The 13,365-nt window shown below is 51.2% G+C and overlaps 1 protein-coding gene across 2 annotated transcripts in view; it reads right to left on the bottom strand.

The window, feature by feature from the left end:
* Hvcn1 (hydrogen voltage gated channel 1) overlaps positions 1 to 13,365 on the bottom strand; it is a 31,995-nt gene that overhangs the window by 1,863 nt on the left and 16,767 nt on the right. For both annotated transcript variants that reach the window (XM_051176594.1, XM_051176595.1), the window contains exons 4-7: positions 6,978 to 7,253; positions 2,860 to 2,964; positions 1,488 to 1,719; positions 143 to 255 (exon numbers count right to left, since the gene is read on the bottom strand). In XM_051176594.1, the coding sequence (XP_051032551.1) occupies positions 143 to 255; positions 1,488 to 1,719; positions 2,860 to 2,964; positions 6,978 to 7,253 (726 nt within the window). The remainder of the gene's footprint in view (positions 1 to 142; positions 256 to 1,487; positions 1,720 to 2,859; positions 2,965 to 6,977; positions 7,254 to 13,365) is intronic.

Genomic DNA, 13,365 nt, shown 5'->3' with positions numbered 1-13,365 from the left:
GCAGTGATGCCAGGAACAAGACACCCAGAGGCGGCACTGGGCCTGGCTCAGTGCTTAAGACCAGGAAGGGGGCAACAGGCAGGGCTGTGGGCTGCAGGAGTGAGCTGGAGGGGACAGCAGGGCCCTGTCCTCCAAGTCTCACCTTCTCAGAGCAGCTGAATTCCAGATGCTGGATCTTGGTGGCCAGTTGAATGTTTATCTGCTTTAACCTTAAGATCTGCCGTTCTGAGCGTGTCTTCACTGAGATGATGATGCCTGGAAGGGAGGGTCGTGGTGACAGCTTGCTTTAATATTACGGTGTGGGGGGGGGGGTTGTGCACAGGGAGTATGCAGTTAGGCGCTATCTCCCTGTGGCCCCCCATGGGCACAGTCTCTGCAGGCCCGTGCGCTCCCATTCCCCGAGGACAAGCACTCCCAGCAGTAAAAGCTGCTTGTCTTCCCTGGTCAGAGTCCAGTGTGGAGACGAAAAGGCCAAAGGTTAAAACAGGGCCCCCTATGCTGGAGCATGGCCCTGGCAGGTTGGTACATGACCCGCTAACTTGGAATGCCTTACACAAGTCCATGACCCCATAGCCAGTCTCAAACAGCAGTGCTGCCCCCCCCCAGACACAAACCCAGACAAGGCTCATGGGTAGGATGAGGTTGCCTGCTGCAGCTGCAGTTGATGCTTCCAGCCCCCCTCAGCCAGGGCACCCCCTTAGAAGCCCACTCACTGTGCTGCACTGTGGTGTGCTTAATAAACCTTTTACCTCTGTCTTTTTTAATTCATTTAAACCCCGTGTGACACAAAGGAACGTTCCTCCTGTGCTTTTCTTTCCTCCCTGGAGCTAAGTTGGCTGAGCTGTGACCACAGCAGCCCACTCTACCTGCAGCTCTCCTCTCGATCCTCTGAGTACACCCCAGGTCCTCTGCAGTAGAACTGAGGGGCACAGACTGTGCCCCTGTGGTTTCTGGGAAGACTGACAGCTCCAACCACCAGCCAGCCATGACCCCACCCCCAGGAGTGCTGCTCCTCAGAACAGGCATCAGGGTAGAGCAGGGTTTCCCCAGGTGTCCAGAGCCAGAAGCCAGGGCATGGTAACAAGTGTCAGCAACAGAGTGGTCACTCTGGGAAACTGTGGGAGCTCCATGAGGGGACCCTGAGGTTGGGCATTCAGCACAGAGCTCGTAAGCCACCTGCTTCCCTTCTGGAGGATGCTCTCCTGTGCTGCCTGAGGCAAGAGTCCCATGCTTCCTTAACTACCTTCTGGTCACCACAAAAACATGGCCAGAGTGTTAGATGACTTTGAAGCAATCAAGATCTGCAGCCAGAGGTGGCAGCTCATTAAATATCACCATCTTCCTTTCTCCAGATTCCAAGCAGGCAGCAGCCATGACACAAACAGGGTATGAGATCCCAGGCATCTGGTGACTGTATTGCCACCTTGGTACTGACCACAGTGCTCCCTATCCCACCCCCATGCAGCCCTGGAGCAGAGGAGACACACCATTGATGATCCGGGCCACCCGCCAGAGCCGCAGCAGGATCAGCAGGCCAAGAGCTTCAAACTGGTGCTTTTTAAACAGGAGGATGAGGTCGAGGATGAATGACACCACCACCACAATGGCATCCAGGATTTCAAACTTATGGTAGAAGAACTCCAAGCGGAAGACAAAGATCTTAAAGAAAATCTCTATCATGAAGAAGACCAGGATGGCAAAGCTCATGTAGTGGAAAGCCTGAGGGACAGAGTGGGCGAGGAACACTGATTATCACAGGGAAGTCTCTGAACACCTGCCAACCCCGAACACACCTGCCTGGTTACCAGAGAGGCCTCAGCACTGAAGACAGCCGTCACCATCACAGACAAGGTTTCCAGAATTAAACAGTCCTGGCCAGGCCTGACTGTCAGCCCAGTACTTGGGAAGCTGAGGCAGGAAGGTCAGAGGCCGAGGCCTGGCTGGGCCACAGAGTGAGGCTGTGTCAACTGAAAAGTGAGAATGGCTGCAGCTGTGTGGTGAGTGCTTACACACCACACACAAGGCCAGGGACGCGCTCCGCAGTGCTGGGAACAAAGCAGCCCAGCCCGCCACCCCACTGACAGGAACACATCCTATGGCTGGGCACACTTGCCCAAGCCACATTGGTTGTCACTGCTGTACTATGGGCAGAACCCAAGTCTGTGTGGAGGGGACAATGTCAGTGTCCTATAAAAGGCACACGCCTTTAATCCCAGCACTGAAGAGGCAGAGGCAGGTGGGTCTCTGAGTTCAAGGCCAGCCAGGGCTGTTACACAGAGGAACCCTGTCTGTGAATGAATGAATGCATGCACCTGCTAGGCAGATGAGGGCCCCTCCTGTAACCGTCACTCCACTGCTGAGGACCGGGGCAATAAAGATTAGTGGCACCCAAGGGCTCCCAGTTTCTTACTAAGGAAGTCAGGAAGCAAGGGGCTATTCCAGCTCCTGTGGTCATGTCAAAGGGACATGCAGTCCTCTTACTGAGGCTCACAGTGACCACGCTGGGGACAAAAGTGTAAGAGTGATTGTAACACCACAGGAAAACATACGCCCAAGGCAAATGACAGAGCAGGATGGGCTCACCCACACACTGAGCATCAAGTGACTCAGTCAACACTGTCCCTGCCTGCAGTGACCCCCATCAGCAGCGCCCTGTATATGCCTTGCTGCATGTGGACCAGAGCTGTGTGCGTGCATGGCTCAGGAGGGGCTGCGGTGTACCTGCACCCGCGCGTGCCACCTGCACCCCGCGTGCCACCTGCACCCGCGCGTGCCACCTGCACCCCGCGCGTGCCACCTGCACCCCGCGCGTGCCTGTCCCACCCACCTGCAGCACGTGTGCTTGTGCCGTGTGCATACCTTGACTGCATAGTCCTTCTCATCTGGCTCGATGATCTTGAGATCCAGAAGGAGCTCAGCAAGCACCAGGAGGGCATCCAGGATCACCAGGCAGATGATGACAACCTGGGGGAGGACCAAGTAGATGTGAGAGCAGATGGGACCACTCTCCTTCTCAGGGGCTCCTGGGTGTTAAGAATGGGGCCCCAAGTTGGGCGGTGGTGATGCACGCCTTTAATCCCAGCACTCGGGAGACAGACAGACAGACAGACAGACAAGCAGATCTCTGTGAGTTTGAGGCCAGCCTGGTCTACAGAGTAAGTACCAGGTCAGCCAGGACTGTTTCATGGAGAAACTGTCTCAAAAAACAAAACTAAACAAGAATGGGACCCTGCCTTTTACCTGCTTGCCCCTGACCATGCAGGGTGGGCACATCACACTCAGAGCAACTTGCTTCACCCACTGGGTAAGAACACTCACCCCACTCCCTGAAGGCAGGCAAGCTTTGGGGGGGCCCTTCTGGAACTCAGAGTCCCAAGGCTGGGCTGAATAACTTACTGAGTATCTGCTCAGCAACAGCAAAACACAGAAATAGAAGAATGCAACTTAAAAACAAAGCCCCATTGCCTTTTAGGGGTGGCATTTGCTTGCTTTGAGAGATAGTACTGGAGAAACAGACCGGGTAACTAAGGGGCAGAGACTAGGAGAGACTGTGGGCCCCTAAGGGAGAGGAGTTCCCAAGCTCCCCGCAGGGCACTCAGGGATCCACTCTTTTGGTTTGTTTGTTTTTGAGACAGGGTTTCTCTGTGTTGCCTTGGCTGTCCTGGAGCTAGCTCTGTAGACCAGGCTACCTCTGCCCCCAAGAGCTGCAATTAAAGGCGTGTGCCACCACGGCCCAACTGGCATAGGCTGACTGGACTAAGCAGCCAACGAGCCCCAGGAGTCATCCCGTCTCTCTTCGATGCCACCATACTGGGTTCTTGTCTTCTGTTAAACTCTGGGTTCTGGGCCCAGAAGTACTTTCCTGGTCAGCAAGTACTTTCCTGACAGACCCATCTTCCCAGCCTGGATTTTATTTTATTATTTCTTGTTTATTTTAGAACCAGAGGGATTAGCAAAGTCCAGTGATCTAAAACCAAAGCACAACTGTACTGAGAACAGGCTCACCACACAGCCACCAAAAGGCATGAAGCATGGATCTGTGCTATTGTGTGGTGACTGAACATGATATGCCGAGTGCAGGCAGCTAGATCCTCTGGCCACATGTGATGTGATCCCCAGAGCACAGGTAAAATGTAGACGGAGGGGGTCAGTGACAAGGATATTCTGAACTCACGAGTGGTGAGCTATTCAGTGCTCTGTGCTCTACACACCACAGAAATAATCACTTAAAAGTGATTATCTTAGCCGGGCCGTGGTGGCACACGCCTTTAATCCCAGCACTCGGGAGGCAAAGGCATGTGGGTCTCTGTGAGTTTGAGGCCAGCCTGGTCTACTTGCAAGTTCCAGGACAGCTGTTATACAAAGAAACCCTGTCTCAAAAAACTAAACAAGAGGTTAATTTTACATCGTGTGACTGTCACCTGATGTTAGAAGTGAGACAATGATGGATCTTAATGCTTGCCTCCATTGAACTGATCTCCAAACCTCAGATCTGCTCCTCTCCCTGGTTGTTTTTTGTGGGAGGGAGTTACATCCCTTTGTTAACCCCTATCCTGCCCTGTGGGGTGCCCACTGTAGGGTTCCATCAGCCTGCCCTGGGAACAGCACTGGAGCCAAAACCTCTACTGGCTACACTCTGCCCTGGGGACAGGGCACTCATCATGTGATAAGTGGCAGCATGCTCTGTCACTATGTTCTTGCAGATCCTGCCAGCAGAGAGCAAGACTCCTGAACCCTAGTCCCCCTCCTCCCATCCCATCCGGCTTCCATCCAAGATCCTCAACCTATCTGATCGTGTCTCCCCCACAGGGCCCGTCCACAGCAGCACCTGCCTCATCCAATAACCTTGCTGCTTTATCCACAGGAACCTTGCACCCCTCCTCCACTCCCCAACACAGCGCTCACAGTCTCCTTTCATACCAGCCTTGAGACCAGCTCAGTCCCCTGCCTGAAACATGCCCTTCCACCCCTGGGGCCTACTATGCTTCAATGCCAGGTGACAGTCACCTGCAACCTCTTGACTCCCAGCCTGTCCAGAGCTCTTAGACCTCATCCTTGCCACCCAGGGGACATCTAGCCATGCCAAGCGGCATTTGTCATTCCTGCCACTCCACAGACCATCACATCCAGCTTGCTGCTGTCCACAGTAGGGAGACACCTATCCCCTCAGAGGACAAATGCCTTTATGAGAGTCATCTTTTTTCCAGCCTAAGAGTCAGATCCGGGACCGGCAGGCTGAGTCCCTTCTAGAGGCAGGGGCATCCAGAGGGGGTGGATCTGTGGCTCCCTTTACAGCTGGAAGGAAGCTGGCTCCCTCTGTTTGCTCTGAAATTGCAGGTTTGGATTTCAACCACAACAACATAATACCATGTTTCCTGCTACAGCCAGAGGGGCTGGCAGAACGCAAGGGATGCTGGGCTGTTGGCCTGCTTTAAATGGGAAAAGAGACCAATATAACCCCACCACCAGAACAGTCAGTGATGAGAGTGGAGAGCTGTGTCTCCTTGCTTTTAGAAGGGACTTGGGCTCTGATGCCCAGAGTGGCATCCCCCAAGTACCTCCCTGTGGTACTGGACCCACCAGGAGCTGTGACTGTGGCCACGTCCTTGGTCTTTCGCATTTTGCTGGAACAGCTATGCTTCTAGACACCAGCTTGCTACCTTGAGGTAGAGGCAGAAGCCTGCTCTTGCTCACAGGGCTGGAGAAATGGCTCAGCAGTTGAGAGTACTTAATGCTCTTGTAGAGGACCTGGGTTTGGTTCCTAGGACCCACATCAGGTGGCTCACAACCACCTGTAACTCTAGCTCCAGGGATCGGACACCCTGTAGCCTCTGAGGGCTACTGCATACAAAATGGTGTGCGCACACACATATATAAATAAAATAGTAAGTCTTTGAAAAATTGCCTTTCATAAAATTGGGATAGATAGCTCTCACAGAGCTCCGCAATGAAGTTCCTTACTCTACCCATGGCAGCATCTGGAGAGAGCTGGTGACAGTGAGAGCCAGGCACATGTGTGGAGTGTGTGTGTGTGTGTGTGTGTGTGTTTGCGTGCATGCATTCTTCCATGCACACACATGTGGAAGCCAGAGGTTCATGTTAGTGTCTTCAGTAACTCTCCACCTAATTCTCTCACGGAACCTGAGGCTCATCAACTAGCCAGTGAGCCCCAGGGAGCCACCTGTCCTCTCTGCCTCCCTGTGCCAGGAATCCTGGCATGTACTGCCACACCCAACTTTTTCCCTGGGTTCTGGGGAACCAAACTCAGGTCTCCATGCTTGCACAGCAAGCACTCTATCCACTTAGCCCTCTTCCCCAGCCCCACGTTTATGTCACCTCCCCATAAAGAAGGGTCTGAGGGCCCATGGTGATGAGCTTTTGAGGCAGGGAACCCACATGACCTTGTCTGGAAGCAGGCACTGTGGAATGGATGCTTCTCTCGTAACGCACTTGGAGCATACACACAGGCAAATTTTCACAATGTGAAAATAACTGGTATAGTGTAACCATTCACAGGCTGCCATAAAGTTCTGTGGCAGAGGGTACAGTCGCAAGGCCGTGCAGCCACCACCACTGTCTAGTTCCAGAGTATTTCCACCACCCCAAAAGGCAATTCCATCATTCTCAAGCAGCTACCCCCTCCATTCCTTCCTCCCTCCCACGGCCTCCCATCTGTCTGCCCGGCTGTGCACATCCTGGACGGTTCAGCGACCTGGCATCACATACGACTAGGACCTTCCCTGTCTGGCCTGTCACTCAAGTCATATTTTCAAAGTTGCAGCATGCGGTAAGTATCCACATGTCCCTCCTTTGTCATGCCCTCTGGAGAGACAGGCCATGCAGGGCCGTTAACCTTTCACCTTATTATCTCCCCTCCCCCACTGTCCACACAGGCCATGCCATGGAGAAGGGCCTGTGGTGATGTTTAGAAAACACCTGTGGGGTGCACGGGTGGCAGAGGGGGCCTCCCCTCCTACCTGAAACCTGTGTGAGCTGAAGAGTTTCCTCAGCCTGTTCCTGAAGTCCAGGGCCGGCCTGGGTGTGGGGGCAGCGCCAGCCTCAGCATCTGTGCCCACGGCACCGCCTTCCCCTTCAGCTGATGGGGGGGCCGGCTCCTCCTCATCCTCTTCATTCTCCCACTTCTTGTAGTTGACGTTCCACGTGTGGTAGTCGTCCCCAACCACTGTGAAGTGCTTCAGGAACCTGCTCATCCTCTTGGCAGGAGCCACCCTGGCTCTTCGAGTGACGCTGCCCTAGAGGGACAGGACAGAGCAAGCATGTAAGCGTCCCATAGCTGTGATGGGGAGGGGGGCCCACCCCAGGCCCCAGGGTGCTCAGAGCACCCTAGCAGTGTGGCCGGCAGGCAGTCAGCAACGGTACTGCAGCCCGGCCTCCACAGCAGGCCCACGTGTGAGTATCAGAAGAGCCGTGCACTCTCAGAGAGATTGGGAGCTGTCGAGGACAGTGGGGGAAGCCTCCAAAAGTAAAAGTCCAGTTTCACAGAGAACTCTCAGATGGCAGCCTACACTCTGCAGGCCGCCCTGGCCAGGCAGGTGGAAAGGGGAGTTCTTCCAGGGTTACCCCGCAGACACACACCTGTTATCCCAGCGTTTGAGAGGTAGGGCTAGGAGGGCGAGGAGGGTGTGGAGGGCGAGGAGGCAAGGGCAGCCAGAGCTACATAGTAAGACCCTATTTCAAACCCAGGAAAAGGGCTATTCCCACTGTATCCTCCCCCGTTTGTTTAATCCACCTCTAAGAGAACAATGTAGCAAGCCAATTAATAGTAGCCCATTCCTTTAATCCCAGCACTCAGGATGCAGAGGCAGGCCTATCTCTGTGAGTTCCAGGACAGCTAGAGCTACACAGAGAAACCCTGTCTCCAAAATCAAAGAGAAAAAACAATGTAGTAACCAGCCTTATTTGCATTGGACTTCCTGTGTAACTAACTTTTTTTTTTTCAAAGACAGAGTTTCTCTGTGTAATAGTCCTGGCTGTCAGGGAACTCACTCTGTAAGACCCCTTTTTTAAGCTTTTGTTAAATTTTTGAGTGGAAGTTCTTACTAGCCATGTTGGGCGCCATTTGTAACGAGTATGGTTTTTCCTCCCGCCGCCAGACTTGTCCCGCCGCTGCCGCGCCAGCCCCAATTAACACTCTGAGACTCTGTATTAGATATAGTTCTGTTGGCCAGGTACTTGTTTCTTATCGGCTAGCTCTGTCTTAAGTATTAACCCATTTCTGCTGATCTATGTATTTCTCTTACCGGGGAGCTGGCCGGCATACTGCTTTCTCCCGACTCTCCATCTTGGCTCCTCCTTCCTACTTTCCTCCTCATCTCCTAGTCCCTCCTATCTTCCTTTCCTATTGGCCAACAGTGCTTTATTCATTATGAGAAACAGATACAGAATGACATCTCCCATCACATAGCTGTCATCTTAAGTCATGTACTCTTCCTTGCCCCCATCCCAGAACAGTACATTTGTGTCATTTGCTGAAAACAGCGAATACAGAGGTTGAAAGCAACCTTGTGTAATGAATATCCATTTATGGATGTTGGTTGGTAAGCCATTGTTTGTATTACTGCAGTTGTCTGGGTCGTTGGGATTAGCTGAAGGCAGTCACGAGATCCTTGTACAATTTTGGGTAAGATCCCTGTAAAGTACCCCACCCCTCTCCCATGTGAGGCAGCTGATGCTGCTCAATAAAGACAGAGAGGCCCTTTGTGGGGGATAAACACAGTCACACAACAGACAGACAGGACACACAAAAGGCATAGTTACACAGGGTCACACTCAGGGACAGACAAATTCCCAAGGCAGCCTTCTACAGGCAGGCCAGGTTCCCACAGAGGACAAGATGCGGGAGCATGTAAGTGGGGAATTCGAATCTGGACTCATTCTTGGTTAAAGACTCGAAGGGGAAGTGCTTTTATTCCTTTCCTTCATGTGATACCAATGCATTGGTGACTCAGAGTTAATCACTAAAGCACATAATCCACGCAGGCACTGCTGAAGGTTCTGCCTTTAGACTCCGTTCCGAGCGGGACCCACTCCCCGCGTCTCTAGTCCCCAGATCACTCCTGTCTATCTCTGCGTGCACCTACTGCAGCAGCCACCTGCCACCGCCCCTTCTATGTAGAGCTGCGAAGACCTGCCTAACGCAGTGCAGCCATGGCATGCCTTCGCCTAGAGCCGGCCAGTGGTTCTCTGCCTCGCTGCGTCCCTCTTGCTGGTGTCCTTCCTGCCTTCATGCTCTTAGGGAGCTCACCTCTTCTGAGAGGCTCGGCTTGACCCCTGACCCCACTCCTTCCCCACCCTGGCATCTGTGTCTTTATTTCACCGTTGCTAGACTCAAAGGTGATTTAAAACCTATAAATTACATCTTTCGAGACTGTCGCTTAGAAAGCTGAAGGGGCTCATAGATAGCCACTGTAGACACCTACATGTGACTTTCTCCCTTGAGAATTCAGTGTTCGTGTCCTGAAATTTTCTCCTGTCTGTCTGTCTGTCTGTCTGTCTGAATACTTAATGAACTCACTCTCTTCGTTTTGCTCAGGCTCACCCTGAAATGTCTCCTACCACATGCTATCTGGCTTTGCCTGAGGGGAGGTACCTGCTTAGGACGGAGTGAGCCCTGGCTGCTGGTGACAGTGTCAGGCTGTCTCCCTGCCGCTGAGGACATGCTTGCCTGTTTGACCTCTCAGCTCTGGAACAAGTAAGACTTTTGCACAGCTGCAGCATGATCAGTGCTCTGCACATGGTACACTCTGCAACACTGTGTTTGTAGGTGACTGAGTGAACACAGACATGGGCCGGAGGGCTGAAGAGATGGCTCAGCAGTTAAGAGCACTTCCTGCTCTTCCCAAGGCCCTGAGTTTGATTCCCAGCACCCACGTCAGGCGGCTCACAACTGCCTGTAACTCCTGTCCCTGGTGGATCTGATGCTGGCACCTGCACTCACATGCAAACACATCATACAAACACACATGTTAAATAAAAATAATAAAAATAGAAATTTTAAATGTGGCCCAAACTATGAGGTGCATATGTGTGCGCACACATGTGTGCATACACACACAGAGACACATACATGCATGCATGCACATACACAGGGGCACACACATTTATGAGTCTGCACAGGCCAGAGGGGTATCAACTGTCCTGCTCTCTCAGTCTCTGCTTATTCCCTGGAGACAGGGTCTCTCACAAGCTAGAGTTAGGCTGGCAGCCAGCAGTTATTTTCCAGCCTCTGCCTCCACCAGCACTGGCATTATAGGCATACACACCCACACGCTGCTTCTAGATCGATGCTGGGGATTCAAACCCAAGTCCTCATGCTTGTTCCACTAAGCCATCTCCCCTATCCACAGCCAGATCTTTAGACATCTGTTCGGCATAGCAAGGGGTGCGACTCAGTGAGACCGTGTTTACCCAGGAGGCCTAAGACCCTGGGTTCCACACCTAGCATGCAAGGGGAAATAAAAGCTGGAGAAATGGCCAGGTGTGATGTGTACACCTTTAATCCCAATACTCAAGGAGGCAGGTGGATCTCCATGAGTTCTAGGCCAGCTGAGGCTGTGTCAAAGACAAATGAGATTAGAGAAATGGCTTAGTGGTCAAAAGCAAATGTTACTCTTGAAGAGGACCTGAGTTTGGTTTCTAGCACCCACATAGCAGCACAATCATCTGTAACTCCAGCTCCAGGGGATCTGTCGCCCTCTTATGGCCTCCATAGGTACTGCACTCACAAGCACATAACCTACACACAGACATACACATATACATATACATACATACACATATAATTTAAAAAAATTTTGGGGGTTGGAGAGATGGCTCAAGTATTAGAGGCATTTGGTGATCTTATAGAGGACTTGGGTTCAATTCTCATTACCCATATATTGGTTCACAACTGTCTATAACTCCAGTTCTGGGGGTTCTGATGACTTCTTTTAGCCCCTGCAGGTACCAGGTATGCACATAGTGCACAGACATACATACATACAAGCAAAATACTCAGACACATGAAACTCACAGAGACCCACCTGCCTCTGCTTCCAGAGTGCTGGGATTAAAAGCATGCACCACCACGTCTAGCTAATTTTTAAAAGATTTTAAATAAATAAGTACATTAAAAGCTTACTGTAGAGCCAGCAGGATGACTCAGCAGGTGAAGATATTCGCCACCAACCCTGAGTTCACTGTCTGGAAGCCACTGACCCTGAGTGCACTTTCTAGAATGCACATGGTGGAGAGAGCTCACTCTTGTCCTTTGGCCACCACAGGCACACTGCCACATGCAAACAAATAAGTACATGCCGTTCAAATGGTTTTTGAAACTCAGTATGAAAGAAGATACAGAATTGCAAGCAGGAGGGTGATACTTGAAGGATGGGATTCTGTCTCCTGGCCTTGATACAGTCACTGCTGCTGTCTCTCCCTCCTCTGTGGTCAGGACATCAAATAAAACACACTGTGCCCTGAGAAATGAGTAGAGCTCCACAGTTCCGGTTTCTGCCTGGAGGGCAGAACTGGAGGAACTTTCTAGATGAGGAGATGCATACAGGAGCCCAGGAAGACTCAGCTCCCTCCCTTGCTAAGGAATCTTGGGGTAAGGAGGATACGCAAAAATGCACTTTTGCTGGAGCCTACGTGCCACAGACAGATGGATGCTATGAGGTAAAAGGTAACTCAGGAAACAAAAAGAAACATCTCTCAGGGATGTGTGAGGGACTGAAGAGCTGCAGAGATGTTTTAAGTAGTCTGTTTCCAAAAGCCAGGACAAAATTCTTCATAACCCCAAGCCTTCAGCGGGAACTCAAGGAAAATGACAAACTCTACCCAACAGACTCATCCTAACAAGCCAAAAGATCAGCAGCAAGATGACTCAGCCAGTAAAGGCACTTGCCACTAAACCTGACGACCTGAGTTCAATCCTCAGGACCCACATGATAGAAGATGAGAACTGACACCCACAAGGTATCCTCTGGTCTTCATACGTGTGCTGTGGTACATGTGTGTCCCTTCATATACAAATCATATGAAAAAGAAAACAAAGTACATCTTTCCCTTAATAAAAAAAGATCATCTGATCCCCAGTTAAATGAATGACCATTGAACAAAACTTGGTACGTTCAGGAGAGAGAACAGCATGTTCTGAACAGTGTAGGCTCTGTGCTGTGCAGCAAATGACAGAAATGACTCAATGGAAAGATGCAGGAAAACATGGCCCCTACTAATTCAAACCTCAAAGTGGAGACACACAGTGGAACTGGCCAGCACATCAGCTAAAAGTTGTGTGCGTGTGTGTGTATGTGTGTGTGTGTGTGTGTGTATACACACATTTATTTTCTTTTTTTCAAAGATGGCATGGAAGCAGGCACTTGGGAAGGTGAGGCAGAAGGATTGCAAACTTGAGACCAGCCTGGGATATGTATTGAGACACAGTCTCAAAACAGTAAAAGGGAAATGGAGGTTTTTAAGTCAGTAGAAGAACACTGGTTTAGTTTCGTATGAGGCCCTAGGTTCACTACCCAGCACTATAAAAATAAAAACAGTTCACCAGGCAGTAGTGGCACACCTTTAATCCCAGCACATGGGAGGCAGAGGCAGGTGGGTGGATCTCTAAGTTTGAGGCCAGCCTGGTCTATAGGGTGAGATCTAAGACAACCAGGGCTAAGTAAAGAAGCTTAAATAAATAACCAGTTCATAGGGAAAGAAGCTCAACAGAAAATATATGAATCTCAACACACACACACACACACACACACACACACACACACACCCCAATGAAAGAAAGAAAAATCAATGAATAGGCTTAAGAGCCAGTATGGTAGCGAATACCCATAATACAGCACTTGGGAGGTAGAGGCAGGAAGATCAGGAGTTCAAGGTCAGCCTTGGCTACACAGCCAGTTCTAAGCCAGGATGAGCTATAGAAGACCCTGCCCCCCCCAAAAAAAAAAATCAGACAAAATAACAAGATACAAGAAAAGTTCAGTGACCTTAAAGAAACAGAAAATATCAGCAGGGTGGGGTGGGGGGCTGGGAAGATGGCTCAGTGGTCTCTCAGCAGCACTAGGACCTTAAGCATGAGTGAGCTTAAATGTCCAGACCCTCATAAGGCCACACAGAGCATTACATGTTGGTCATCCCCGAATTCCTGCCACAAGGGGAGGTAGAGACCAGGCAATCTCTGGAAGCTTGTGAGCCAGCTCGCCTGGTGTGTCCGCTGAGCAACAAGAAACCCAGTTATCAAGGAAGGAGCAGAAGACAGGGTTCTGGTTCCACATGCACACTGCACTATCAGTGCACCTACATTCACACAGACACACATGCACACATGCACGGGCGCGCGCACACACGCAC

Source organism: Phodopus roborovskii, unplaced genomic scaffold, assembly GCF_943737965.1.
Source record: "Phodopus roborovskii unplaced genomic scaffold, PHOROB, whole genome shotgun sequence".
NCBI lineage: Eukaryota > Metazoa > Chordata > Mammalia > Rodentia > Cricetidae > Phodopus > Phodopus roborovskii.
The sequence above is the reverse complement of the archived record's forward strand: the minus strand, read 5'-3'. Positions and strand labels throughout refer to the sequence as shown.